This window comes from Saccostrea cucullata, unplaced genomic scaffold (genome assembly GCF_032062105.1).
Source record: "Saccostrea cucullata isolate Sc308-1 unplaced genomic scaffold, CSIRO_AGI_Scuc_v1 ctg9, whole genome shotgun sequence".
Classification (NCBI taxonomy): Eukaryota; Metazoa; Mollusca; class Bivalvia; order Ostreida; family Ostreidae; genus Saccostrea; species Saccostrea cuccullata.
Window position 1 is genome coordinate 146245 of NW_026935030.1, and position 26804 is coordinate 173048.

General features: G+C 33.5%; 2 protein-coding genes across 2 annotated transcripts; one reads left to right on the plus strand and one right to left on the minus strand.

Annotated features, from left to right (window-relative positions):
* Positions 1-3487: 3487 nt before the first annotated feature.
* On the minus strand, positions 3488-21277 carry LOC134241715 (CLK4-associating serine/arginine rich protein-like). Its single transcript, XM_062723736.1, has 20 exons — positions 21258-21277; positions 18173-18319; positions 17995-18092; positions 17494-17592; positions 17285-17367; positions 16948-17032; positions 16397-16521; positions 15944-16040; positions 15734-15812; positions 13761-13834; positions 13406-13447; positions 13141-13302; positions 12586-12852; positions 12325-12387; positions 10510-10629; positions 9923-9965; positions 7982-8045; positions 7747-7805; positions 7008-7444; positions 3488-4548 (listed from the first exon to the last, which is right to left on the minus strand). The coding sequence occupies exons 2-20, from the start codon at positions 18269-18271 to the stop codon at positions 4494-4496; spliced, it is 2151 nt and encodes a 716-aa protein (XP_062579720.1). The 5' UTR covers positions 18272-18319; positions 21258-21277; the 3' UTR covers positions 3488-4493.
* A 346-nt stretch (positions 21278-21623) lies between these two features.
* Positions 21624-26187, plus strand: LOC134241738 (uncharacterized). Its single transcript, XM_062723761.1, has 2 exons — positions 21624-21681; positions 25081-26187. The coding sequence occupies exon 2, from the start codon at positions 25084-25086 to the stop codon at positions 25675-25677; it is 594 nt and encodes a 197-aa protein (XP_062579745.1). The 5' UTR covers positions 21624-21681; positions 25081-25083; the 3' UTR covers positions 25678-26187.
* The last annotated feature ends 617 nt before the right edge of the window (positions 26188-26804 follow it).

Below are 26804 nucleotides of genomic sequence, written 5' to 3' on the forward strand. Positions count from 1 at the left end.
CTCTACATCAGGAAGACCCTCTGGACCTGCCCGACAGGGATTTTTTAGAACTTTTTAAATAAGGGAAGTTGACGTTTATCATAGAGCTTGGTTGTTAGATTACTATGAAGTAGTATAAACGTCTTTTTCAAGTAAAATATCCGAGTATGAAGCAGATGTGTCAGACTCTGTGGTATCTTTTATCTCAAGCTCCCCAGAATATATCGTATCGACATAGAAATGGAAATTACCATTGTTAATTGACAGTACATCGTCGATATATCTAAATGTCAAGTTGAAAGCCACAGCTAGTTTTTTCTTCTTTTCACGCATAAGATTTTGCACAAATTCTGCTTCATATGAATACAAAAATAGGTCTGCTAAATAACGGAGCACAATTGGTACAAATGGGAATTCCAAGAGATTGTTGGAAGACCTGGTCTCCATCTTTTTGATGTCAACTTCAATTTTTATTGAGGAAGCAGCTGTCAAAGATATCAAAAAACCTGGACTTTAATTTATCGTGGGGAATGGTTGTGTATAAAGTTGAAAAGTCGTAAGTTTTTAAGCTGCTGATTTTGGTAAAATCTTGTGATTTCAAATTGTCCAAGAGTTCTTTGGAACTTTTGAGTATCCACATCTGATTCACACCACTTCTTGAATATATTGTTGCATAGTACTCTTGATTTTTTTTTTCCTTCACTATTGTCAATATCTTAGTGAAGAGTAAAGAAAGGGGCTTGGTTGAACATTTACTGGAACCCGCAACGTATCTTTATTGTTTTGTAAGGATTCTTATGAAGTTTCGGAATACAATATAAACATGGTACATGTAGTTCAAAATCATTTTTTTTCTTCGGGATATTAAAAATATTCAAAAATGACATGTGATTTTGAAGAATTTCTTCCTTAGAATGGGAACTACCGTATAGCGGGTTATTTTAGCGGGGTGCTAATTTTGGCTTATTTTGATGATAGTCCGCTAAAATTTTAATCGCTAAAATAGTCAGTACTCTTCTTGGTGTCCATCTACAAAGAGCTTAAACCCTGCGTCCGTCCGCTAAAATAAATCATGCCAAAATTATTGGTACAATGTATACCTTTCTGCAGGCAAAACGCCAAATTTTACACCCGCCAAGAAAACCCGCTATACGGTATGAGTATAAGTTGGATTATCACTTGTAGAATTAAATCCAAGATTTTCTAAAATACAATTTATAATAGAGCCTTACAAACAAAGACAATGTTATTACCTGCTTTGTCAGCAGGGACCAGTACGTACTGATCATGTAATCTATCTAATTCTTTTTTCACTTCTGGATTATTGAATACAGAAGGATAGATGGTCTTCATATTGTCCCTCTGTCTTTTAATACGCGATTTTAACATGAACCTGATATATTTAATCCATTCTGACAAAGTGTCAACGTCTTCTTTTTCATACATGTATCTGGCCCATCGTCCATCCCTACACGCAGTATCCAGGAAAGTTAAGTTTATTTTTATCTAATACACTAGTAGTTGAACACAGGATGTCTCAACTAATACACAGTTTGAATGCTCTAAGTCTCGTACTCTAAGGCAACATCCTCCGAAAACTAGATATCATTGAGATGGTGGCCATCTCAAAGGGCCCCGCTTTTAGCAATGAACATGAAAATGTAAGGTAGCTGAAAAGGGTTTATTTTGAAAGTGTTTAAGATTAAAGAGGACAAAAAATGACTACTCCCTGAAAAATAATACAATTATAAAACTTTTATAACCTTTGACCTAGAAACATATTTCAAGGTCACTGCACACCTTTTACCCAAAGGCACTCTGTAAAGTATGGGCCAGATTAGGCCAACGAAAGTGAAAATATGCTCCAAACAAGAATTTAAACAGAAAAGCTATTTCTGACCTTGACCCTTGAAACTTTGCTCAAGGTCACTGTACACCCTTTACCCAAAGGCACTCTGTGAGTGAAATATGAGCCACATTGGACAAAGGGGAGAGAAGATAAGCTCCAAACAAGGATTTTTCATATAATTCTGTTTTGACCTTGAACTTTGACCTAGAAACATGGTTCAAGGTCACTGCAGACATGTTACCCAAAGGCACTCTGTGGGTGAAGTATGAGCCAGATTGGGCCAAGGAGAGAGAAGATATGATCCAGACAAGGATTTTTCATAAAATTCTGCTATGACCTTGACCTTTGCCCTAAAACCATTGTTCAAAGCACTGCACACTGGTTACCCAAAGGCACTCTGTGGGTGAAGTATGAGCCTAATTGGGCCAAGGAGAGAGAAGATATGCTCCGGACAAGAGATCTGGGACGGACAGATGGACGGACAGACTGATCACTATACGGCACGCGCCTAGCAGGGCCCTAATAAGCCAGCTCAATGCAAGAATGGCTCTCACATGGGCCTCTGAGGTAAAGAGAAGAAGAAGATGGCCAGAACAACTGGCAACGCTCTAGATCTGTCGAGAGAGAAAAAGAACTGAGTTGGAGCAATTGGAAGGAAGAGCAGGTTGTTGCAAGTGACCGCCGTGGGTGGCGTTCTTTGTTGAAGGCCCTCACGAGTCCTCCAGGAGTAAGTAACTAAATAATCAATATATCCCCGCCCCCTCATATCAGAACCCATGAACCAGGGGCCATGATATGTAAAATTTTAGAAAAGGCACTTTTGCTCATTATTACGAAGCATTTATGCTGTTTCATATACAGGCGGTAGAGAAGCTTTTTAAAAGAATTTATGCAATTTCACTATCAACGGAGTCCCTCCCTTACTGGAGAACCCCTGACCCTGAGACCATGATGTTCACAATTCTGGTAGAGGGCACATTGTATGTTATAATCATTACAACAGTTTGCTGGATTTCATGGACTCAAGAAGATTGGCATTTAAATCATGTTTATGATATGATCCTTGCCTAAATTAACCTCGTTTTTTCAGAAAGATGCAAATGTTAGGTCACAAGTTTCTTTCTAAGATAAAGTGGGTTCTGCTCCATGTAAAATATATAAATTTAATGCAAACATCGAGGATAAACTTTTTAAAAGGAGAGAAAAAACCAATCGTGTGATAGGCCTTTTCGCCATTATTAATTAGTGTGTGTATGCCATTTCTTGGGCAAATAATTTCTATCATTGACATTTTTGCAAATGGTAGAGATTTTTCACAAATTATTAAAAATTTTGTTGCAATTGATATTACATTTTTCCCATGCATGTTTGTCGCACTACATTTATAGGCATTTCACTTGCCTAATTTGCCCTTCTTCTTTAGGACGTCAATATAGATAGCAATATATAAAGAGGTATTAGTATTAAAAAGTTTTCAGAAGACTTCTGATTAATATCAAAGATTTTATAGCAGGCAGTTGTGACATCATACTGACATTGTGTTATCAAAACAACATGGGTAACCTCTAGGTCTAACTGAAAATCATTATTTATGGTGCAATTTACCTGCAATGTTCTTTATCTGATTTTTTATAAAAAGCTTGAAATAAAAGTAAGAAATATTGATACTAGACTTTATCAATATCAATGTATTAATGTACTGAAAACACATCATATTGATAAATCAGGTTTTTGTTATAGAGTGCCATATCATTTCAAAAATACCAGTATGGTATCATGTTGTCACATTCATAACGTTAATAGCTTGTACAATTGATTGCCATTTACAATGTACAATGTAGATTTTTACATATTTGTTTACACATATCATTTTAAATGATATTCAAAAACAAGAGAAGAGGAATTTGCATGCATAAAATGCACTATAATTAACTATTACAGCTACAGTAAAACTCGTTTAGTACGAGCATGGATATAGCGAATTCACGGATATAGTGAAGTTTTTCTGGGTCCCCGGCAAAGTTCTTAACAAATCCTTGTAAAATTTTACGGTTATAACGAACTCTGATATAACGAATTTACGGATATAACGAACTGATTTTGGGTCCCGTTGAAGTTAAATATGATGAAATTTACATCTTTTATAACAAACTTTCAAAGATCTCAAAATTTGATAAATTGAACCGACTTATTTTTGTTCATGCAATTATATATGAAATTCAATTCACAATAAAACCTTAGTTATCAAAGGTATGTTCTGTAATATTTGCTTCCCTAACATATTTGGTAGTAATACTTGATGGAAAACATGCATATTGCGAATTCGCTTTATATGGTTTTACGAATTTGTTATACAGTTATAACGAATTACGGATATAGCGAATTAAATTCACAGGTCCCCAGGACTTCGCTATAACCGAGTTTTACTGTATAAGAAGTAATTATTTGTGTCTTATACATACAAGCACAGCTTTTTTAGTCCATTTGTAAATTCTGCTAATGACTGTCAAATATACAGCACTAAAGTATATAAAATAGCAATCAGATTCCACCTTGAGAAAAACTTTTTAAAAATAAACAATTTTTTCTGTTTCTGTAGAAATTATTGACATAATTTACAATGTAGTTCAATTGATTATATTCACACTCCTTGGTGTCCTGTCTCTCAGTAATTGACAAGTCTTGGTCTTCTGTCTGGAGACCTTGAACGGGATCTTGATCTACAAATGATATAAAATTATTTCAGTACTAATTCAATATTTCTTTTTTAAACAGATAATTCCCAATTCCATTAAATAAACAAAATATGCTAAATTTCAACAATTTTATTCAATTCATTTAAGGGGGGACCTATGTCCGAAAAGTCTTTGTGTGAAATTTTCAAAACTTTGACATTTCTTTCCTGACCGCTTGCTCTTAATTTTTAGGTTTTTAAACCAATACCTTCATATGCTTATTTTTACACAGGAGCACGTGCAAAAACAGTGTGAAATGCTAAATATAGATTATTTTCAGACATTATTGTTCTACCCCAAATATGCTCTAAAAAGAACCAAAAATATAAAATCACATTCAAAATCAACATGTATTTAATTTATATGACTTGTATCTTTAAAATGAAGGAAAATTCATTGTAATTCATCTCGCCGGAAAAATTATAATGAAGCAGAATGTGAGTATCACCCTGTTTTTCGTGTCGTATTTTTTACAATTCCGACATGCATAACAGGTAATATCTTAAAAAGTCTTTGTGTGAAAATGTTGTAACTCATATTTTTTGAAAGAAATGATTCATCTCTTTATTTTAACAAAGAAAAAAGTATACCTTTATGATAAAATAAACGAGAAATATGACGTTTTCTTTTATTTTCGTACTCTTGTGTCATAAATATTGACCTTTCTGCACTAATAAAAGGAAAGTAAGAACTGACAAACATCTGAATATAAAACTATTTTGCAAAAAAAAAACAACAAAAAACGAGTATTTTGTTTTGATTAGGAACAATTTATACAGATTATTTTTTCTTCTTCATTTGAATCATTCTGTCCCCCCTCCCCATTTCCCCGTCAATAACCAACACCTATTAGAACCTAGTAATGACTTTATACAATAAAATCTACATGTACTATAAATCAATAAGCAAATATAGGTACACATGTACAAGGACATTTCTTAATTCTTTTCTTAGTTTTATCCAGAAAATACAATTAATGGTAAATATAAAATTAAATATATTTCCCTGATTGAAGCTGCTTTCTTTGCTGAATTTTATCTTATCTTTTTGCTCTGTATATCGGCATACCATCAAGGTATTTATTCACAACTGAAACTGCTATGAATTATCAACCAAAGGAAAAGAATTCTAATATTAACAAACTCCATAAATCAAATAAAACTGTTATTAATGAGGAATATTTTTTTTTGTCAGTTGTGTACTTTATTGATTATTAACAAAGTCATGCCTATATCACAGTTGCAAAAGTCAACAGGTAAAAACAAACGTCGCTATTGTGACGTCACATAACGCTGCTTTGACGTAGAACGACATAGGTCCCCCCTTAAGGGATGGCAATTGAATACATACAGAATTGCAAATTTGTGAACTGAATTTTTTAGTCTTATTATGTACATGTATAAGAATTTAGCTAGAATAGGAAAAGTATATCAAGAAAATACATATTTTGATACAGTAAATCAGTTTATAGGCCAGGCATCTTGCAGTTAACCAGTAAGCAATTCTGTATTGGATTGGCATTCCTATTTTTTAGTATTTACATGCATGAGACTGCATTACAAACCCATAAATATAGAGACTCTTACACAGTAAGACGTATACAAAACTGAAAAGTTCGTAGTAGTGGTATATACATGTTATCTTTGTGTGACTGTATAAACTACTTTGCACTTTAGTACAAAAAATCAACAAGAGGCCGTAATGGTCACCAAAGTATAATGCAACACTATAAAGAGTCAATTATATATATAATAAAATAAACAGATAAATGAAGCTAGCTTAGACAAGAGAAACATAGGATGATTCGGGTTCATCTAAATACACTAATTAATTCAGTACTAAATGCAAATTTTAAAGTTGATCTATTTATTTAGTTGTACTAGCCCCCATTTGTCACTGTCTCCATCAGGTGCTCAATTTTGGAAGATGCAAGCTTGCTCATCATAGTATGCACTTGGTTTGTTTGTTTTATACCTTGTAGCAAATACTGTATACAGGGAAATTTTCGCCCCTGTTTTATTTTCGCCCCTTTTGCCCTTACCTTGGTTGAGCGAATTTAAAACGGGGCGAATTCAAAGAATACAGTATAATTTCTTAATCAAAAGTGTGATTGGGCGAATTAAAGACGGGGCAAAATTGTTTGCATGTGTGAAAGGGTGAAAATAAAGTGGGGCGAAAATAACCCTGTATACAGTAATGCACTTTCACTATACCCACTTTTGCTAATCATAAGTATGCATTTACTTTTATCCCAAATGGCAATTGATACTTTGTTTATTTTCAACCATACTAATATTTTTTTTTTAGTGCATTCATGTGAAATCCTTTAGAAACTTGAGTCAAACTGAATAATTATTGTCCAGGTGGTCCCTGAGGTAAAGCTCGCATCCCCAAAAGAAAATATCATAATAGTGGTCTAATGGTTAACTTGTAAACCTTCTGACCTGTGCCTATAACTCCTTGGGCTTCGTTCTCGTCTACCCCTGACTGGACTCCTGTGTCTCTCCCCACTCCGCCTTAAATGCCCCGGGCTGCGTCTCCTCTCGGAGTACTGGGTTCTCCCTCTGTCGGGTGAACCTCTGTTTCGCTCCCTACTTGGACTTTTCCTCCTCTCAGAATGGGGACTCCTTCTGCGGTCCTGTAATGGACTCCTTCTTCGATCAGACAGAGGACTTCTGCGACGTTCTTGCTGGGGACTTCTCCGTCTCTCTGGCTTTGGGGACCTATGTTTAGGAGAAGGACTTCGCTTTCTAACTTGAGGACTGTTACTTCTCTCATCAGAGTCACTACTATTTTGGCGCCCTTCTAATTCTCTGTGTCGTTTCTCCCTCTCTCTTTTTCTCAATTCTAGAGTCCTAATTCGTAGTTCTTCTTCTCTGTCCTACAAATATATGACTGATACACTAAGCTGGGCATGAAAAGTTTGAGGTGTTCTGTTATGATCATTCAATATCAGTTGCATTTGTTTTAGAACATGTTGATCAATGAAAGAAGATTCAGTGACCATTCATCAAGACCTTAAGACTGATACCCGGTATTACAATGTACTTATTTTTGTTTATAAGTTTAGTCTCCTAAGCCATATTAAAACCTGCATTATATTTGATATAAATTGTTCTGATAATATGAAGACATTCCTTGAGATGTTCTGCAGTTTTATATATGAAGGGAAGCAGTACATACCATACGTTCCTGTTCCATCTTGTTCTGTCTCTCGATGTCTGCCCTCTTGTCTGCCTTATCTAATGAACATTGGCCAAATTTCAAATCAATGGTTCAAATATTAACAAGTGCTTCTGTGTTTTATAATGGCTACAGTGCTAGATCACCTTTCTTTTAAAAGATATGCGTGTAATGCATCTAAAACAATCAAGTTTCAGTGACTAACATGAAAATATAATAAATCAAGTATACTTACATTGTTTATTTAATGCTGCTTGCATTCTCCTCTTAAGGCGTTCTTGTGGTGTAAGTTTGATGACCTACAGACAATATTATCTTTTTTTTATTAACCAGTATTCAAATACAATGGAGCAGTTCATTCAACATATAACTGCAAATGTGAAGACTTCAAACTTGGATAAACCTTACATTGATTTTACCAACAAAAAAAAAAAAATTTGCAATGCACATGTCTGGATATGAAAAGGATGTAAGTAATGATTTAACGGTAAATTAAAAATGTCAAAAAGGACAAATACACCCAGTATATGGGGGGGGGGGGGGGGGGGGGTAAAAGTATAAAATTATGTATTTTAATCTCACAGATCCTTCAATTGCAGTTGAGAAAGAGACTGGATCTTTAATTCTTATGATCAATTCCCAAGAAATTTAGATAAAACTTGGTTGATCAGAGATTCTCTAACAGAAATGGTGGATACAACCTTCTAATATAAAACTTGTTAATATAATATTTTAATGGATGCATGTTCACTCATTACTCCCAAAGGATGAATGCATATACAGGGGTTTTTTTTTGCAATGAACTATTTTTGTTAATTTCTTACAAAACTGCATATAATACAGTTTGTGAAAATTAACAACAAGCTTGCTTTCTTAATAAGGTACTAGCATAACTTTAACTTTTGTAGGGATGTCTACATGTACCTAAACCCTTCTTTTAATACTTGGTGATTTTTAAGTTTTAATTTAAGCTGGATTTCACATTTTTGTGCAGATGTACCATATGACAATTTTTTGATTCATAGTCCCAAATTTCTTGATAAGTATGTAGAAAAATAATTATATAAATGAGGATGAAAATATCAGGTGCACAATTTTATATGATGAATAATGATTATACAAATATTTAGACAGTCTCCAGACAAAACCATGCCTGTTGAGACATACAGACAAGCAAGCTGATTCCAACATATCATAAAGAATACCATAAACAATATTATATAAATATAGCCCTTTGATGAGGTCGATCCATAGATATATCGACTTCACAGAAAAGCATATCGACCGAGCATGAAGTGCGAGGTCGATATGCTTTTCTGTGAAGTCAATATATCTATGGACTGACTGAATTAAAGGGCTACATCTGTTATATTATTTTTTACACAGATTGACAAAACAAAATGTGAAAATAATGGGAATAAGGCACATGTTTTCTCTCTTTAACACTTAGAGACTAGAGATAAAAATAAATTCTGCTGTTTAATGTTAATGTGTTTGCTTTATACTGATGGAGTAATTTAGAGGATTTACTTATTCAAAATGCTCAATTTACTTGATTATGTTTTATATCAATTTTTGACAGGCAATTCCATTATGTTTTAATATAAAGTAGATCCGAATTCAAGGCTTCAAGGCATTGTTACATCTCATCAATTACAGAACATGAAAAAATATTAATACAAGTTGAAGTAAATATTTTTTTTAAGAAACATCTAGTCATATTCAGTATTAGCTATAATTGTGAAATCAGTGCTATTTTTGTTTTATAGAAAATTATCTCCATTTTAAGAAACATCAATAAAATTTGAGGTCTTAATTTCTTTTTTCAGTCACCTAAAATTGGGTCTATTGAATTAAAAGAAAAAGGTCATAAACAGGCACAAAACATTCTTCAATGACTCTTTGTATATTTTAAATATATGATAAATAGAATACTACATACTAAAATCCATATCATATGTAACATCAGCCCTAGGGCCCCATATCAGCCAGAGGGCCTTCGGCCCTCTGGCTGATATGGGGCCACTCGGTCTGATATGACATATGATATGGATTTTAGTATGTAATATTCTCTATATCCTATGTGGATAATATTACTGCTACAAAATGTATGCTGTACAGTAGTTTTTTTTCTTTTAAACACTCAAACACCCAAAATGTTATTGATCTTACTGACTTGAGATGTGGCCAAGGATGTTTTACCCACACCAGATCCAGATCTGAAAGATAAATATAACACTTTTTAAGGGAAAAAATAAATAAAATAAATTGCTACATAGATCTGTCATTGATGAGTGATTTATATTGATACATCAAGTCACAAAATGTGGGTATAAAGATTAACTTGTGCTTTTTTTCTTTGAAAACAAATTCTTTCATAATAGATACAAGTCTTGGTATAGGTATTCTTATTTTTTGTAATTGCTGATGTTTTTCACTATATTATATCAATAATAAACATGGTGAAAACTGCCCAAGAAATGGTGTTTACTTGAACAATTTCAACTATTAACTAAAAGATGAAATGTTTTTCTTTTATTTCAAAAAGAGTAAGAAAATATGACAAAAGCAAGAAAGTAAATGCCAGAATTTTTTTTTGGTAGGAGTGAAAAATGTTTCTTATACACAAAACAATTTTCAATATTGCATTGATTCAATGTAAATCAATGATACATCAATATCAAAACTTATCAATGACAATCTAATTTCATCCTTTTTTACAAATATAACTCAAGTTTCCTTGAAACAATTTAAAGTTCTTACTTTTGAGTATTTGATTTGCCTTTCCGATCAGACTCTGAATCACTGCTAGAAGCAGAAGATGACAGGCTTTTCCTACGATATCGTTTTATTACAGGTTTTTCAGGACTTGTTGACCTAGAACTAAAAAACAGAAATATGCTACGCAAGCCATTTTTCAGCTAGATATAAAACAAAATAATGAACTAAAGCCAAGTAATTACAGCTATGTCTGGCTATCTACCAAACTTCTTGTTCATATTTAGAATATTCCAAAAACATTCTTTTATATAATTGGCTATGTTATAATTAATCTGAAGAATATCTTAAAAATTAATGTTTTTAAAATGTTTACAGTAAAATCAATCATTTTGGTGTTGTCAGTTCTTCATGATTTGAGGAAAAATAAGTGGGACAGATGGGGCAGATTCATAGAGACAAGAGGCCCATGGGCCACATCACTCACCTGAGCACTGAGGCTAGGAAAAAGTAGAAATTGGTTTATTATTGAAAAGTTGAAATCCAAAAGTAAACCTTTGAACTGTTATGGTTTTGCTATTCTTGAGAAGATGATTTTTAAAGAATTTTCCTATATATTTCTATGTAAAACTTTGGTCAGCCATTGTGGCCCCGCCCTACCCCCAGGGGTCATGATTTAAACAAATTTGAATCTACGTTACCTGAGGATGCTTCCATATAAATATGATCAATTATGGCTTTGTTATTCTTGAGAGAAGATTTTTAAGTATTTTCCTATATATTTCTATGTAAAAATTTGGTCAGCCATTGTGGCCCCACCCTACCCCCAGGGGTCATGATTTGAACAAACTTGAATCTACACTACCTGAAGATGCTTCCATATAAATATGATCAATCATGGCTTTGTTATTCTTGAGAAGAAGATTTTTAAAGAATTTTCCTACATATTTCTATGTAAAACTTTGGTCGGCCATTGTGGCCCCTCCCTACCCCCGGGGGTCATGATTTGAACAAACTTGAATCGACACTACCTGAAGATGCTTCCATATAAATATGATCAATCATGGCTTTGTTATTCTTGAGAAGAAGATTTTTAAAGAATTTTCCTACATATTTCTATGTAAAACTTTGGTCGGCCATTGTGGCCCCGCCCTACCCTCGGGGGTCATGATTTGAACAAACTTGAATCTACACTACCTGAGGATGCTTCCATATAAATATGATCAACCATGGGTTTGTTATTCTTGGGAAGAAGATTTTTAAAGAATTTTCCTTTATATTTCTATGTAAAACTTTGGTCGGCCATTGTGGCCCCGCCCTATCCCCGGGGGTGAATCTACACTACCTGAGGATGCTTCCCCATAAGTTTCATCTTTCCTGGCACAGTGGTTCTTGAGAAGAAGATTTTTAAAACATACCACCAAATTTTCATTAATTCCCAATTATCTCCCCTTGAATGAGGGCGTGGCCCTTCATTTGAATAAACTTGAATCCCCTTCACCTAAGGATGCTTTGTGGCAAGTTTGGTTGAAATTGGCCCAGCGGTTCTTGAGAAGAAGTTGAAAATGTGAAAAGTTTACAGACAGACAGACAGGTGGACAGACAGACAGACGGACGCCGGACAAAATGTGATCAGAAAAGCTCACTTGAGCCTTCGGCTCAGGTGAGCTAAAAAGCAAATATCTCTTGAACACAACTGTGTCTGGCCAATTGTGGAAAGGTGAAATTACTGGTAAAAATAACACTGTTTTCAGCAAGTACTGCCTTATTGTCTAGATTAAACACTTTTTTAAATTAAAAAGTTAACTTTTTGTTCTTCATATCAAAAGTCAATTTTAAAAAGTGCAGCTATGAACTCACCTTGACCTTGATGATCTTGATCTACTTGACCTTGACCTACTTCTGGAAGATTTTGATCTTGACCTGAAATAAAATTTTCTCTTCCTTTTTAATTTGAATTTGTTATAAAGTGCTACTAATGTAAACCATTTACCATTCAATCTTTTTGTTGTCTTCAAATAATTTATGGCATATACATGTATACTCAATTATGATACTAAAACTTTCAATATTTTGTTGATTTCCATTGACTTGTCAAATAGTCTATCTATGTGTGTATACCTTGATCGTGAAGATGAATAAGATCTTGACCTAGATCTAGATCGCGAGAGACTGACCCTCTTACGAGGTGATCCAGATGACATTCTAGAATCTCCAGATCGCTTCCCATTCTTCTCTTTTTGAGGAGATTCATTAACTGTCTTTTCACTTAAAGCTTTAGATTTTTCTGGGGATTTACATTTAGACTGTGATTTCTGTGGAGTTCTTGAACGAGATCTAGATGCAGATGAGTATCTTCTTTTTCGTTTCTTTTCTTTTTTCTTCTTACTGAATATAATAAAAAACAATCATCTGAATTAATGCCAAGAAAGGGTTACATTGTCTAGTTCATGGCCTTATTCTTCAACTTAAAAAGTCAATCTTATTTTTTCTTTTTCTCCAAATTTCACAACACCAACTTACCATTTAAAATACATACATGTGCATGTGTATCTCGATCAAGGCATGTTTATCAATTTTAACTGAATAGTCTCAAAGTATGTATCTATAGCTTAAGTCTTATTGTACACTCTACAAATGCAGATGTCGGTTTTCATAAAAATAAGTGACACCGACCATGTCTGTGATGACTCGCTAACACTTAATTGTGGAGGAAGGGCAGGACCCTGGAGCACACCCTCTTCATCACTTTCTCCACCAAAACTTGTTATGAACTCCACTTTTGTCTTCTTGTGCTCTTCAGGTGAACGCGAGCGGGATCTTGATGATGAAGACTTTCTACAATTTAAAGAAAATATTCTGACATGTATACTAATGTTTATCATGAAAAAAAAAATGATTCTGTAATGAAACACAACTTTTTAAAAAACACAATACACACCTTTGATATGGTTCATATTTTGGACTATCTCTTGCAGCATAGCTAGAAGGGAATTTCAGAATATTAAATACTACTGAAAAAGATCAAGTTTAGAGACAATTGACAAGAAAAACTCATGACAAAACTACATGTGCACCATCATTTATTACCAAGTGCTATTCTTTTGAATGACCAGACATGTTTGAGGCATGCATGAGATACAAGTAATTTCATAAATGTGGAAAAAGTAAAGTAACCACAAATAACTTACAGGGTTGAAATGTAAAAAAGGATTTTTATAGTATATCATGTTCATGAAAGTCCAGTCCTCTTAATAGAGGTAATTGTTCTTACCTACAAAGAACAGTATATTTACCTTGGTGGGCTGAGTTTTCTACCAGCAAGCTTCTTCTCTTTATAAGCCCTTCTCTCTCTTCTCGACTTCCTTCCCTATTATTGTCAATACGTACACATTGGTAACTAAACAGTGTCAAATACAGAGTTCTTGAAATCTTTCGGTCCTGTCGGCAAGACCGATAAAAACAACCAAGGACCGATAACTTTACGTCCTGTGTCAGTCCAAATGACCGGTAGATGTTGAAAGAGCAACTTGTGAAAATCCGACTAAATTTCGTACGAATTCCCTATAAACCGACCAATCATAATCTGTTCAACGCTTTTCAGTATCTCGTAATGGCTTCTTTGTAGCCTAGGTCACGCAAGTCGTTTGACCTCCCACTCAAACTGGTGTGAGACCATCGATGCGACAAACGTGTAGGTGACCTAGACTAGCTTCTTTGATGAACACAAGTACCAAATTATGATTGATTAACTGTTAAAACAAGTTTTTTGACGGGCTAGGGTAAGCCTAGCTGCAATAATGTAGCCCTCTCCCATTTTTTTTTTTTTTTTTTTTTTTTTTTTTGGGAGAGGGCTACAATTCCTTAGGATCTCTATAATGTCGCAGATGCGGCAGTGGATCACTCCCGCATGGATTTCGGCTCAAATTATCAGTAAACGGCTATTTTATTATCATCTCTTACCTGGAATCAAAATATGTAATTATGCAAAACATAAATCGATCCAAAAATATTCACAACTATCCATATATCGGTTATTTTTCGTGTGTGTCAACAGAGAGATCCGCCATGTTTACTGACCTTGATGGATTGTATTTTGGGACAGCCAATGAGAATTTAGGTTCTATAGGAGCGGATCTACTAGGAATTCCTTTATTTTAAGCATACGTATCGTTGTTTGCGCAAAAATAACACTTGAAATGGTTTTATTTATCGATGTTTTAGTAATATATTATAACACAATCATTTTAAAAACCTCGACATATGCTTTATTTGGTTGTTCCAAATTTCAAGCGAAAAATTACGTCACGCGTGAACTGTCATGGCTGCTGAATATTGCAGCTGGGAAAGACACAGATTTATTTTACATGGTTTTCGAGTTTAACAGGCTATGTTGTTGACAGTGAATAAAAATTCCGTCTTATAAGACTAAGTAAGTTTAATGTTAAAATAATTTATTTTACCTCCAATCACCCGTATCAAAAAAATATATTTGCACCATTACGGAGATGCGATGGAATTGTAGCCCTCTCCAGAAAATATCAGATAAAAAAAAATCGGAGAGGGCTACATTATTGCAGCTAGGGTAAGCCAGGCGAGAAAATTGAACTTGATTAAAAACTTAAGAAGAATTCAACAAAAATTGTTAAACAATGATCAAATCGGCATGAAGCGTGCAGTGTACTGATAATTCATAATAAAATTCAAATACAGTTTTCATCTTTTTATTTAATTTTTTTTTTTTTGGACCGATAGAAATCTGTCTGGACTGACAGACTCCCCATAGCAGTCAGTCCAAATGACTGACAGCAAAAAAAAGATTTCAAGAACTCTGAAATATATTGATTTGAATTTCCTTTTGAGTACTTATGACAAAATAAAAAATTTCTCTGAGGAGTGAAGTGGGTTGATCATGTTCAATTCATTTGAAGTCTGATCAACTTCTTAGATCTGGGCTGTGTTCATGATTGTAATGGCCCACATAGAGCAATTTTTTTCCCATCATCATCAACATTCCATTTCACATCATACATTGAAGTTATAACGAAATGGTACAAGATGTAAATTGGCTTGGAGAGAGATTGTACTTTTACTTCAGAATTTAAGAGGGTTGACTCTAAGAAGCAAATATTTTATTCTAAAAGGTTTGGTCTTCTTACTCTTCATGAGAAAAATTTCCGACTCTGTATATCAGCCAGCAAATTGCTTGCTGATGGATGAAAATGTACAAATTTTGTAAAAATTATGAAGTTACCAATAAATAACTTACAGCAAATTGTGCCTTTTCCTCTTCCAACATTTTTGCTTGCCGTATTTCCTCCATTTCCTCTTTGTCTCTTGATAACCAGCTACAGATAACTTATTATTTTAGCTCTTACCATCAATAATGTACTTGAAAAATTAAATTTTTAAGATCATAAACTTCTAAGCTCTTGATTCCTTAATTTAGTATCATTTAAACACAAATTCTAAACCTTACCAGACAAAGTCTTCGTCCTTCATCCCATACGTCTGTGCACACTGGTTCAGCAAGGTCTTCTGTTCATTTGTCAAAGTATCAATGTCCAGAGTAACATCTAAAACAGGGAAAAAAGGGGTTTTGAATCTGTCGAATAAGGCGAAATAAGTATCTTTTTTGTCAGTTTTGAGATATGTATCATTCCAATTACAACATTAGTGTCTAGATTTATTTGAGAGGCTTTAATTTTGTGGATCCTGAATATCTTTCTTGTATAAAGGTTTATTCCTTTATAGGACAGAGATGAAAACACTATATGCCTCTGCTCTGTCATAGTTACAGTAGGGCATGAAAGAAAATTAACAAAATGAAAAGACTGAGTCATTGTGTAAATTACAGTACTTTTCCAACTAAACCTAAAAAAATCTCCAATTTAAATCAGGTGAATATAGAGAATTGTCTGGCTTCCGTTACCTAGATCCATTGCCTCTACATCTATGTCCGAGTCCTCCTCTTCACTCTCCCCCTCCTCTTTCTTATCAGGGGTTGGTGTGCTGTCTTCATATGTATAACCTATTGCTGCCTTCTTCTCTGCCAGTCTAAACAGTCAGAGAAATACCGGTATCAATATTTACATGTTTGTTCATATGATCAATGAAAAACAAATTATTGCTTTACTTTCAGGGGGCATGTTATCTATAAAGAAAAAAGATAATCATAACAGGAAACTATTATGATGTGAACTGAACTTGTCTTGAAAATCATGGAAAATACTTGTATCTGTATATTTATATATATAATGTATTAAACTGTGAAGTCAGTCTTTTTTGAAGTTATTCCATTATTCAAAGGTATTTTGAAACAAGTTTGGTTGATACTGACTTAGTGAACCTGGAGAAGGTAAAAACGGGATTTGCTATTACAATGACAGTCATTCACAGACAACAAATTTTCAACCAAAAAAAGCTCACTTGAGCCTTTGACTCTGATGAGCTAAAAATGGCAGTCTTATCTACATGTCTTACTTCTTTTTCTCATCCTCTGGCCCTTTGTTTACAGCACCATACATTTCATCAATATAAATTTGATGCAAGGCTTGTTCCTCTGACACTACAAACATAAAGAAAAATTTTACATTTTAAACCATCATTTACTTAAAATTTTTGGCTTCATTTCTCTAAATAATGTGCAGGTCTGTCTTCTTTGATTCAGTAAAATTTCTAAAAAAAAATATATCCAAAACATATAATACTCCATTTGCTTCAAGTAATATGGTCCATAGAAGTTTGTGAAAAGTTACTGGTATCCAAGTAAAGAGACAATAGAATTTTCCATCAATGAGCCATTTAGAGAACTTTGTACCTCCTGCACTTTCATTTTCAACCAATGTTCGATATCTCTCATAGTTTGCTCTCCTCTCTTCTTCTTCCTCTCTCTGACTCAATCTACAGAAAAAAATTACATTAAAAAATACTCTTACTGAAATCAACAATTTTTCAAATTGATTAAAAAAATATACAATATTCAATTAAATTTCTTTGTAAAACATGTAAAACTGAGAGTAGTCTTACATTGGTGGTGCCACAAGATTGAACTTAGGCATGATGTCTAGATGTGCTCTAACATCAAATCTATCTATCATGTTTTCTTTGTCTCCTTGCCAAGGCATCCTGTCAACAAATTATTATACATGTACAACAAAGCCATTTGCTTGAAGATGTTATGCATAATTATGAATCAAGTGTTTTAAGCAGATACAGACAAACCTCATTATCTTAAACTTTGGCTGAGAAAAAACATTAAGATTGACAGATAGTATGAGGGTTTAAGATACTAAGGTTGAGATTCCACAAGAACAAATGTCTGGGATTTCCAACTTGTGGTATTCAGAAATCAATGTTCAATATACATGTACTAATTTAAACTGTACCTAAAATCTCCACACTTTTGTACTACTTGATATTCAAAAATTGAACCTCAAATCTATACAAAAATCATTCATTTAATCAAATTAAACAAGTATAAAGCGATTTTAAAATGCACATAGAAATATTAGTGTGCTAAATACAAACATGCTTTGGGGGCTCTCTGCTGCAATAGCAACTGCAGGATCCAAATTCACCTTTACGGGACGACCATACACCCTCAAAAACTGGGTGGGATCAAGTTTCTATATAAAAAAGAGAGGACAAGTAGAAATAAGACATTTCAGAACAATATCAACACTTTGAATGAAAAAAGACTGCTCACTATTTTCTCATAGAATTCTCTTCGTCGATCTGCCCTTTTCTTGTAATCGACCATAAGTCCTCTGATTTTCTTCTCCTGTTTTCTGGCTTCATGCCACATTTTGAAGGCTTATGTTTCCTAGGTTACTTTGTACTATTATAAAATTTTCTGCAAACGAAAAAAAATATGATTTTCTGATAACAGAATCCACATAACTTGATAAGTGGAACGTTACAAAACAGCACCTCCTTCTTCCCTCAAGCTATCCGGCTGTGGAATTCCTTACCAGAGGGAATGGCGGAGGCCAAGACCCTGGACAGCTTCAAGACCCAGCTGTCCAGTGCCTGCCACTAGATGTCACATCTCTGCGCTTTTAATCTTTTAACTTTGTGAGCACTGTATATAGACACTCACCCCCTCACGCAGAGTGCGATAATACTTAAGGGGGCCGACTATAGTTTCCATTGCGCAATATTTCACGCATCATAGTAAAATGAAGGGTGTTTATTGTTTAAATGCAACTTTTTTGGCTTAATTATAAAAATTAAACAAAATTAAGAAATTATATTTACAAAAATGTCAATACAATTTGATATTACCCGTTGATTTTTAACCGATTTTGCAATTGATTTAATTGACTCGTTGCAGTGTGTTTTTGACGTTATGATAATCTGTAGCTCTTAAAGAAAGGGATAATAATAATATTATTAAAGAAAAAATAATAAACATACGCTCTTGAAATTTAAAACATAGAAATTTGAGAATATCTCTAATATTTTTATTATGTTTTTATGTGAATCCATTGTGTACACCATATTTTGTAATACTCTATAAAAATAGTAAAATTTGCTAATTTTTTGCATTTTGAGATGTCCCCTCTGGTAACAAGACGGTAGAATTTTGTGTTTCTTACATATATTGTATAATATAGTATGACTCATCAAATATTATAGTTTGAACAAAATGTCTATTGTAGTATTTGTATAATTTGCTTTAAAGTGTTAAAAATTGGCATTTTCCTACATAATCCTATGTAAATGCATTTTTTTGACGGTCCCCCCAAAATACCTGGACGGTAGATTTCCCCCAAACTTTGCATGTACACTGAAGTTAATGTAAGTTATATATGGTATAAAAATGAAGAGTTTTGCTATTGTAGTTTTCACACAAACAAGAGGCCCATGGGCCACATCGCTCACCTGAGAAGCTTTGACCATTCTGTTCTTTAACGATTTTGCTTGTTATACATGTCATACCCACCCTACCCCATGTCATAATTTAGACATTTTGCAATCTACACTACCCCATGATCCTTCCATGGGCACAATCAGCTTTTTTGGCCCAGTGGTTCCCAATCAAAGATTTTCAAAGATTTTTCCTATATATTTCTATATAAAACTTTGATTCCCCATTGAAAAGTTGGATTTAACAATTTAGAATCTACACTACACCAGGATGCTTCCAAATAAGTTTCAGCTTTTCTGGTCCAGTGGTTCTTGAGAAGAAGATTTTCAAAGATTTTTCCTATATATTTCTATGAAAAACTTTGAACACTGTGGCCCTGCCCTTGTCATCTTTGAACAATAGAAACTACACCAGAATGCTTCCACATAAGTTTCAGCTTTTCTGGCCCAGTGGTTATGAGAAGAAGATTTTTCCTATATATTTCTATATAAAACTTTGATTCCCCATTGTGGCCCCGCCCTTCCCCCGGGGGTCATTGGAACAATTTAGAATCTACATTATACCAGGATGCTTCAAAAAGTTTCAGCTTTTCTGGCCCAGTGGTTTTGAGAAGAAGATTTTCAAAGATTTTTCCTATATATTTCTATATAAAACTTTGATTCCCCATTGTGGCCCCGCCCTTCCCCCGGGGGTCAATATGAACAATATTACACTTCCCCAGGATGCTTCCACATAAGTTTCAGCTTTACTGGCCCAGTGGTTCTTGAGAAGAAAGATTTTCAAAGAATTTTCCTACATATTTCTATATAAAACTTTGATTCCCCAAAAATTCCCCCGGGGGTCATTATTTGAACAATTTAGAATCTACATTATACCAGGATGCTTCCACATAAGTTTCAGCTTTACTGGCCCAGTGGTTCTGGAGAAGAAGATTTTCAAAGATTTTTCCTATATATTTCTATATAAAACTTTGATTCCCCATTGTGGAAAGTTCCCAATCATTTGAACAATTTAGAATTTACACTATGCCAAGATACTTTCACAAAGTTTCAGCTTTTCTGGCCCAGTGGTTCTTGAGAAGATTTTCAAAGATTTTCCCTATATATTTCTATATAAAACTTTGATTCCCCATTGTGGCCCCGCCCTTCCCCCGGGGGTCATGATTTGAACAATTTAGAATCTACATTATACCAGGATGCTTCCACATAAGTTTCAGCTTTACTGGCCCAGTGGTTCTTGAGAAGAAGATTTTTTAATGACCCAACCCTATTTTTGTCTTTAATTGATTATCTCCCCTTGCGAGGGGATATGTCCCTTCATTTTAACAATTTAAATTCCCCTTCACCCAAGGATGCTTTGTACCAAGTTTGGTCAAAATTGGCCCAGTAGTTCTTGAGAAGAAGTCGAAAATGTGAAAAGTTTAAGAAAAATACGGACAGACAGACAGACAGACAGACAGACGGACGGACGACGGACAAAATGTGATCAGAAAAGCTCACTTGAGCCTTCGGCTCAGGTGAGCTAAAAAACTACAGTCGGCCCCCTTAAGTGGTTTTGCACTGGATAGGAAGAAGATGAAGAGCATTAACATTTTCCCTAACTAAATGAAATATATAAACACATCACAATTATATTTTGATTTGTAATTAAATATTTGCTACAATCGCCTTGCTGTTTTTTGTTAGGTTATTTTTCTAACCTACAGAGACAAAATACTTCATCATTTGTACAATGGGCTACATAATAAGTAATCCAAGATTCCTCTGACTCTAACCTTTGCTTTTTATATTGTGACATGTGCAGGGGAGATCTTCCATGCACATGTATGTCTGACAATATAAAAAGCAGGGGCTAGGAGTCGATTCGCGGATTAACGTTACATAACAAGTAAACGTTGCTTATGCTGATGAGAAAGGCTTACCCTCCAGACTTTCATATACTTGTTTATGCTTATGAGATTTAAATACATATTCCCCTGACTATCTCTGTGTAGTTTGTAAATCTTCTTGGACCGGAAATAAGAGGTCACGTGACATCTATTATCAGGCTAAAAACAGCTATGGGTGGTTATGTATGCCCTAGTTCATGAGCACACATGATAATTAAAAATTCCATTATAATCGTAACATTCTGTAAGTAGGTATTTCAACAAATATACTATTAAAAAATGTATTTCTACATTTTATATAGATAAAAAAGAATAAAAAGTTTTTTTAATTGATATAATCTTAGGAGGTCATAAGAATCGGGTGTGTTAAACACTTTTTGGTAAATATTGTCGTCTGCCAAAGAGAAGGGGGATTCTTGTTCATATGATTCAAACAGAACTTTGAATGGAATAAAAGGCAAGGAATACCTTTTATGATTTAATTTTACTACTTTATTCTTTATCTTTTTTAATGAATATTCATGATATGTTTTCTTTGCTTGAAGTTTATTTTTATGTAGTTGATCTAATTATTACGAAAGCCGGATAGGCTTATTTCTGAAAAGATAAAAAAAAACTTTCGTTATAACGAAAAAAAAATCTCGTTATAAAGATAGTATCTCGTTATAACAATATTTATTTATTTCATCGTTATAACGACAATCATTAATTATAACGATTTAGATCACTCGTTATAACGATTATAACGAGTTAATATTCTCGTTATAACGAGTTAGTTATGAATTCAAAATGGCTGTAGTTTTAATGCCATTGATGTTTAGTTGATAACTATCGGTCATACTGCACTTTAAAATTGATAAAAAGTTGCAATTTTAAAGTCTAATTATGAAATTTTCAATAAACAATTTGATAAGTATATAGCAATCTTTATTTACACATTAATTTCTATTACCAAATGTACTTGCTTCAAAGTTTGGCAATTTATTTATGACAATTTTCTTAATTTTTAGGTATTAAAAACAGTACCTTTATATGCAACATATATTTTTGATATATATTATTTTGAGAGCAGAAATGTTTTGAAGAAGGGGAATATGGAGGCATCAGCAAAAAGTGTGATGTATTGCTAAAAATATAAACAGAATACAATCACAGGCACAATTCGAAAAACAAAAATAAACTAATTTGCTTCAAAAAAAATATTTATCATACACACTATTGATCAACTCGGTTTTATATGGTAGGCCTGAAGATATATACGAAAGTTACCTCCCGTTGGCCGCCATATTGGAATTCGTTATACGTGATTTTCCCTCTTAAGTCGTTATAACTTAACCAAGTTATAAAGAAAATATAGCAGAAATATTTGGTTATGGAAAATCTTTATCAAATAATTTTTTTTAAATAACTAAGTCGTTATAAGGCTAACTCGTTATAACAAAAATTTATATACTTCGTTAGAAAAATAATGTTTCTAATTCAAAATAAAGCAAATATAAAAATTTTAAATTGGTTGAACAAAAAAATTAAAAGATAGGCCAACAATATTTATTTATTTCATCTGAACACAACAATCATTAATAAAGCCTTCACGATAGATCACTCGGTTAATGATTTGAGGTAATATTCTCTTAAGGGGGGACCTATACTTGTCCGAAAAGTCTTTGTTTATGAAATTTTCAAAACTTTGACATTTCTTTCCTGACCGCTTGCTCTTAATTTTTAGGTATTAAAAACAATACCTTTATATGCTTATTTTTACATAGGAGCACGGGCAAAAACAGTGTGAAATGCTAAAAATAGATTATTTTCAGACACTATTGTTCTACCCCAAAATATATATGCGATAAAAAGAACCAAAAATGTCAAATCACATTCAAAATCAACAAGTGTTTAATTTATATGACTTGTATCTTTAAAATGAAGGCAAATTCAATGTAATTCATCTCGCATGAAAAATTATAATAGAGCACAATGTAAGTATAACCTCGTTCTTCTTGTATTTTTTACAATTCCGACATACTTAACAGGTCATATCTTTAAAAGTCTTTGTGCGAAAATGTAATTCATATTTTTTGATAGAAATGATTCATCTCTTAACTTTAACAAAGAAAAAGTATGCCTTTATGATAAAATAAACGAGAAATATGACGTTTTCTTTTATTTTCGTACCCTTGTGTCATAAATATTGACCTTTCTGCACTAAAAAAGGTTAGTAAGCACTGACAAATATCTGTATATAAAACTAATTTGCGAAAAAAGAGTATTTTGTTTTGATTCGAAACAATTTAAACAGATTAATTCTGTTCTTCTTCATTCCAATCATTCTGTTTCTCTCCTCCCCCCCCCCCCCATGTCCCCGTCAACAACCAACACCTATAAGAACCTAGGAATGACTTTATACAATAAAATCTACATGTACTAAAAATCAATAAGCAAATATAGGTACAAGTACATTTGTTAATTATTTTCTTAGTTTTATCCAGAAAATACAATTAAAGGTAAACATAAAATAAAACATTTCTTCCTGATTTAAGCCGCTTTCTTCGCCGAATTTTATCTTATCTTTTTGCACTTATATATCAGCATATCATCGAGGTATATCTGATTTTTAATTGCTATGGATTATCAACCAAAGGAAGAGAATTCTAATCTTAACAAACTCCATAAATCAAATAAAACCGTTATCAATGATGAATAAATTTTCTTTTTGTAAATTGTGTACGTTACTGATTATTAACAATGTTATGCCTATAACTATCACAGTTGCAAAAGTCAACAGGTAAAAACAAGCGTCGCTATTGTGACGTCACATAACGCTGCTTTGGCGTAGAACGACATACCAGTAGGTCCCCCCTTAATTAATTAAGTGGTGTTTTATTCATCGTCGCAACTGGCAAACCACGGCCAAAATGTACGATCCTATACCATTCTGGTAGGAGAGAACTACATGCGGACTCCGAACCGTGGCTTGAGACGATGTGTTTTATTTAAATAGCAAAATTAAATGTACAGAAAATTTTATTTTAAAAAGTTTAAAAAGTCTTTGGCCGTTTAGGGTAGAAAAAACGGGGCGGGGGTGTCCCGTCCCGAAGCACCTGTTGACTAGGCCTAACTGTGGAACTGTAGCGTTGTGGTTTTTATAGAACTATAGTCTTTGGCCATTAACCTCGTGATATAAAGTCTAATTTACGATATCTTCACTTTCCAGGATTGGTCTGTGTCCAAATCCTTCAGTAATACCTGGTAATGACATGGAATACAAAAACCAATAAATGTCTTCTCATCCACTCATATACCCCACTTGTCATTTGCTGGGCACAAAAAGTCGGGAGTCTGATATGTGGGACCCCCCCTTCCGGAAAAAAATCCAGATTCCTTCCTGACTGTCTTTTTCTTATCATATTTCGACTTTCGCGCCATAGTGATACGATTGCTTTTTCAATACGATTGTAAAATGTTTTTTTTTTTATTTCTATTCAATTTTTAAGATACTGGAATATTGTTGGTTTCTATTTCTTTTTCCTAATATTTACCTTTAAAATGTCAATTGCTCAAACAGTCAATTTTTGACGTTGATTTACATTACCTAAACGCAAAACCATGAAAAATGCATATATGTAAGTAACAAATATAATAAGACTGGAATTAGAATTTCGACTCTTTTGTCTAAAAATGATTCTTTTTATTTCTTTAATAATAAATTTGACATTTTTATAAATATTGAGGAGACATATATTAACCTTTGACTTAAAACTACATGTATATATTACAAAGGAAGGTATACTTTTGCTCAACTTAGTAGTGCAAAAACTGCAAATGTAAATATTTTTTAACCACATCTTGTTTATTACAGAAGATGAAAATTCTGCCGTTTCAATTTGAAGATACTTACGCAAGAGATGGACCAAGCCAAAACAAAGAGATTCTACAAGAAACACAAGAGGAGGCTGAATTCAACCTCCACGAAATGTTCGATGTCTATGACGACACTGGAGACGAAGTGCCGGATGTAACGGGTTGTGACTTATTTTGTCCAGAATCCCTTTCCGACGAAGTTGAACACAATGTACCGTTCTCTTTGATAAGTTCACAGGAGTCGGACGACATTTCAGGGGGCATGGTTTATCCACAAATTGAAAACAGCCCATCAACGATCTTTAACGATTTTGGGGAGGATCTGAACCGGCGACTACCGATGGAAGATTTGAGCCCATATGAAAACGAGACGGAGGACACTATAATGGAAGAACAAGTTGGTATTCAGAGTGTAAATATTCTCAGAGGGATCCCTTCATATAACGCGGAAGTTTTCACGGGGAGCATCATACAGAATAGGGATCGACACGTCCCAGATTTGAATGGATCATTTTACGATTCTGACGAGGAGAGAATTCTGAGTTCTTGTTCTACCTCTGATCAAGTTGTTCCAAACTTTTACATGGAGGAATAGTATTTTCGAATTGGCGGGACCTGTCATTGTTATTTGTTGTTCAGAATAGGGATCAACGTGTTCCAGATATAAATGGACCGTTTTATGATTCTGCGTGGAGAAAATTTCGATTTGGAGGGAGAATGTTGAGTTCAACTTCATATTCTACCTCTGTCCATGTTCCCATCTTTACATGGAGGAATAGTTGTTTTGAAATGGCGGGGCCTGTCATTGTTGTTTCTTCACTGTTATTGCTTCATATGTTACCATATCTTTATTTATTGTTAATTATACATAATTTATTTTCTATTTATGAGAAATGCACATGAATGCAAGCGTTGCAAACAATGTTGATCATCCTTGTTGATATAAAATGTAATGAATGTAAGAATTACTAATGTTCCTCATCCTTGTTGATACTGTTAGACATTCTTGTTATTAAATTACTTGTGTAGCTTTGTTAATGCAGCCATACATGTGTGATACTTAGTCTTAATCATGAAATAAAGTTTAATGGCACCTTTCATACAAGATATTTACTTTTTTCCATTTTTATTTTATTGAAATTTGATAGTAGTTTTTAAAAAGTAGAGAGCAAAATCCCCCCAAAGGTTCAAATTCCCATCTACTTTTAAATTGATACGGAAAGCATATTAGTGCCACTTGCACACTTTACTTTTTTTAATTTCTACACTTTAGTCTGTAAAATTTACACTTAAAAAGTGTAAAATTTACACTTAAGTCTGTAAATTTTATACTTTAATCTGTAAAAATTTACACTTTAAAGTGTAAAATTTACACTTTTAAGTGTCAAATTTACACTTTAAAGTGTCAAATTTACACTTTAATCTGTAAATTTTACACACTTTTAAGAGTAAAATTTACACTTTAATCTGCAAAATTTACACTTTAATCTGTAAATTTTGCACTTAAATCTGTAAATTTTACCCTTTATTTCTATATTCACATAGTCAATTTAGCAACTTCACACATCCTCAGTAACACATTTCAAAGCCAACAGACCATAAATCATGCATGATAAAATTTAATTCTGATTTTTATTTTATAATAAATGCAAATATTAAGCAAATTGGTATGACTGATACAAGTAAAACTTTTCTTAGAATATAAGTGAAGAGCATATCAAA

Coding starts and splice junctions, on each gene's coding strand:
- LOC134241715 (XM_062723736.1), bottom strand. CDS start 18,271: ATGTGGCATGAAGCCAGAAAACAGGAGAAGAAAATCAGAGGACTTATG. Junction 13,835..15,733: donor AGGAAAAGGCACAATTTGCT/GTAAGTTATTTA, acceptor TGACAATAATAG/GGAAGGAAGTCGAGAAGAGA. Junction 7,445..7,746: donor AGATGGAACAGGAACGTATG/GTATGTACTGCT, acceptor ATATATTTGTAG/GACAGAGAAGAAGAACTACG.
- LOC134241738 (XM_062723761.1), top strand. CDS start 25,084: ATGAAAATTCTGCCGTTTCAATTTGAAGATACTTACGCAAGAGATGGA.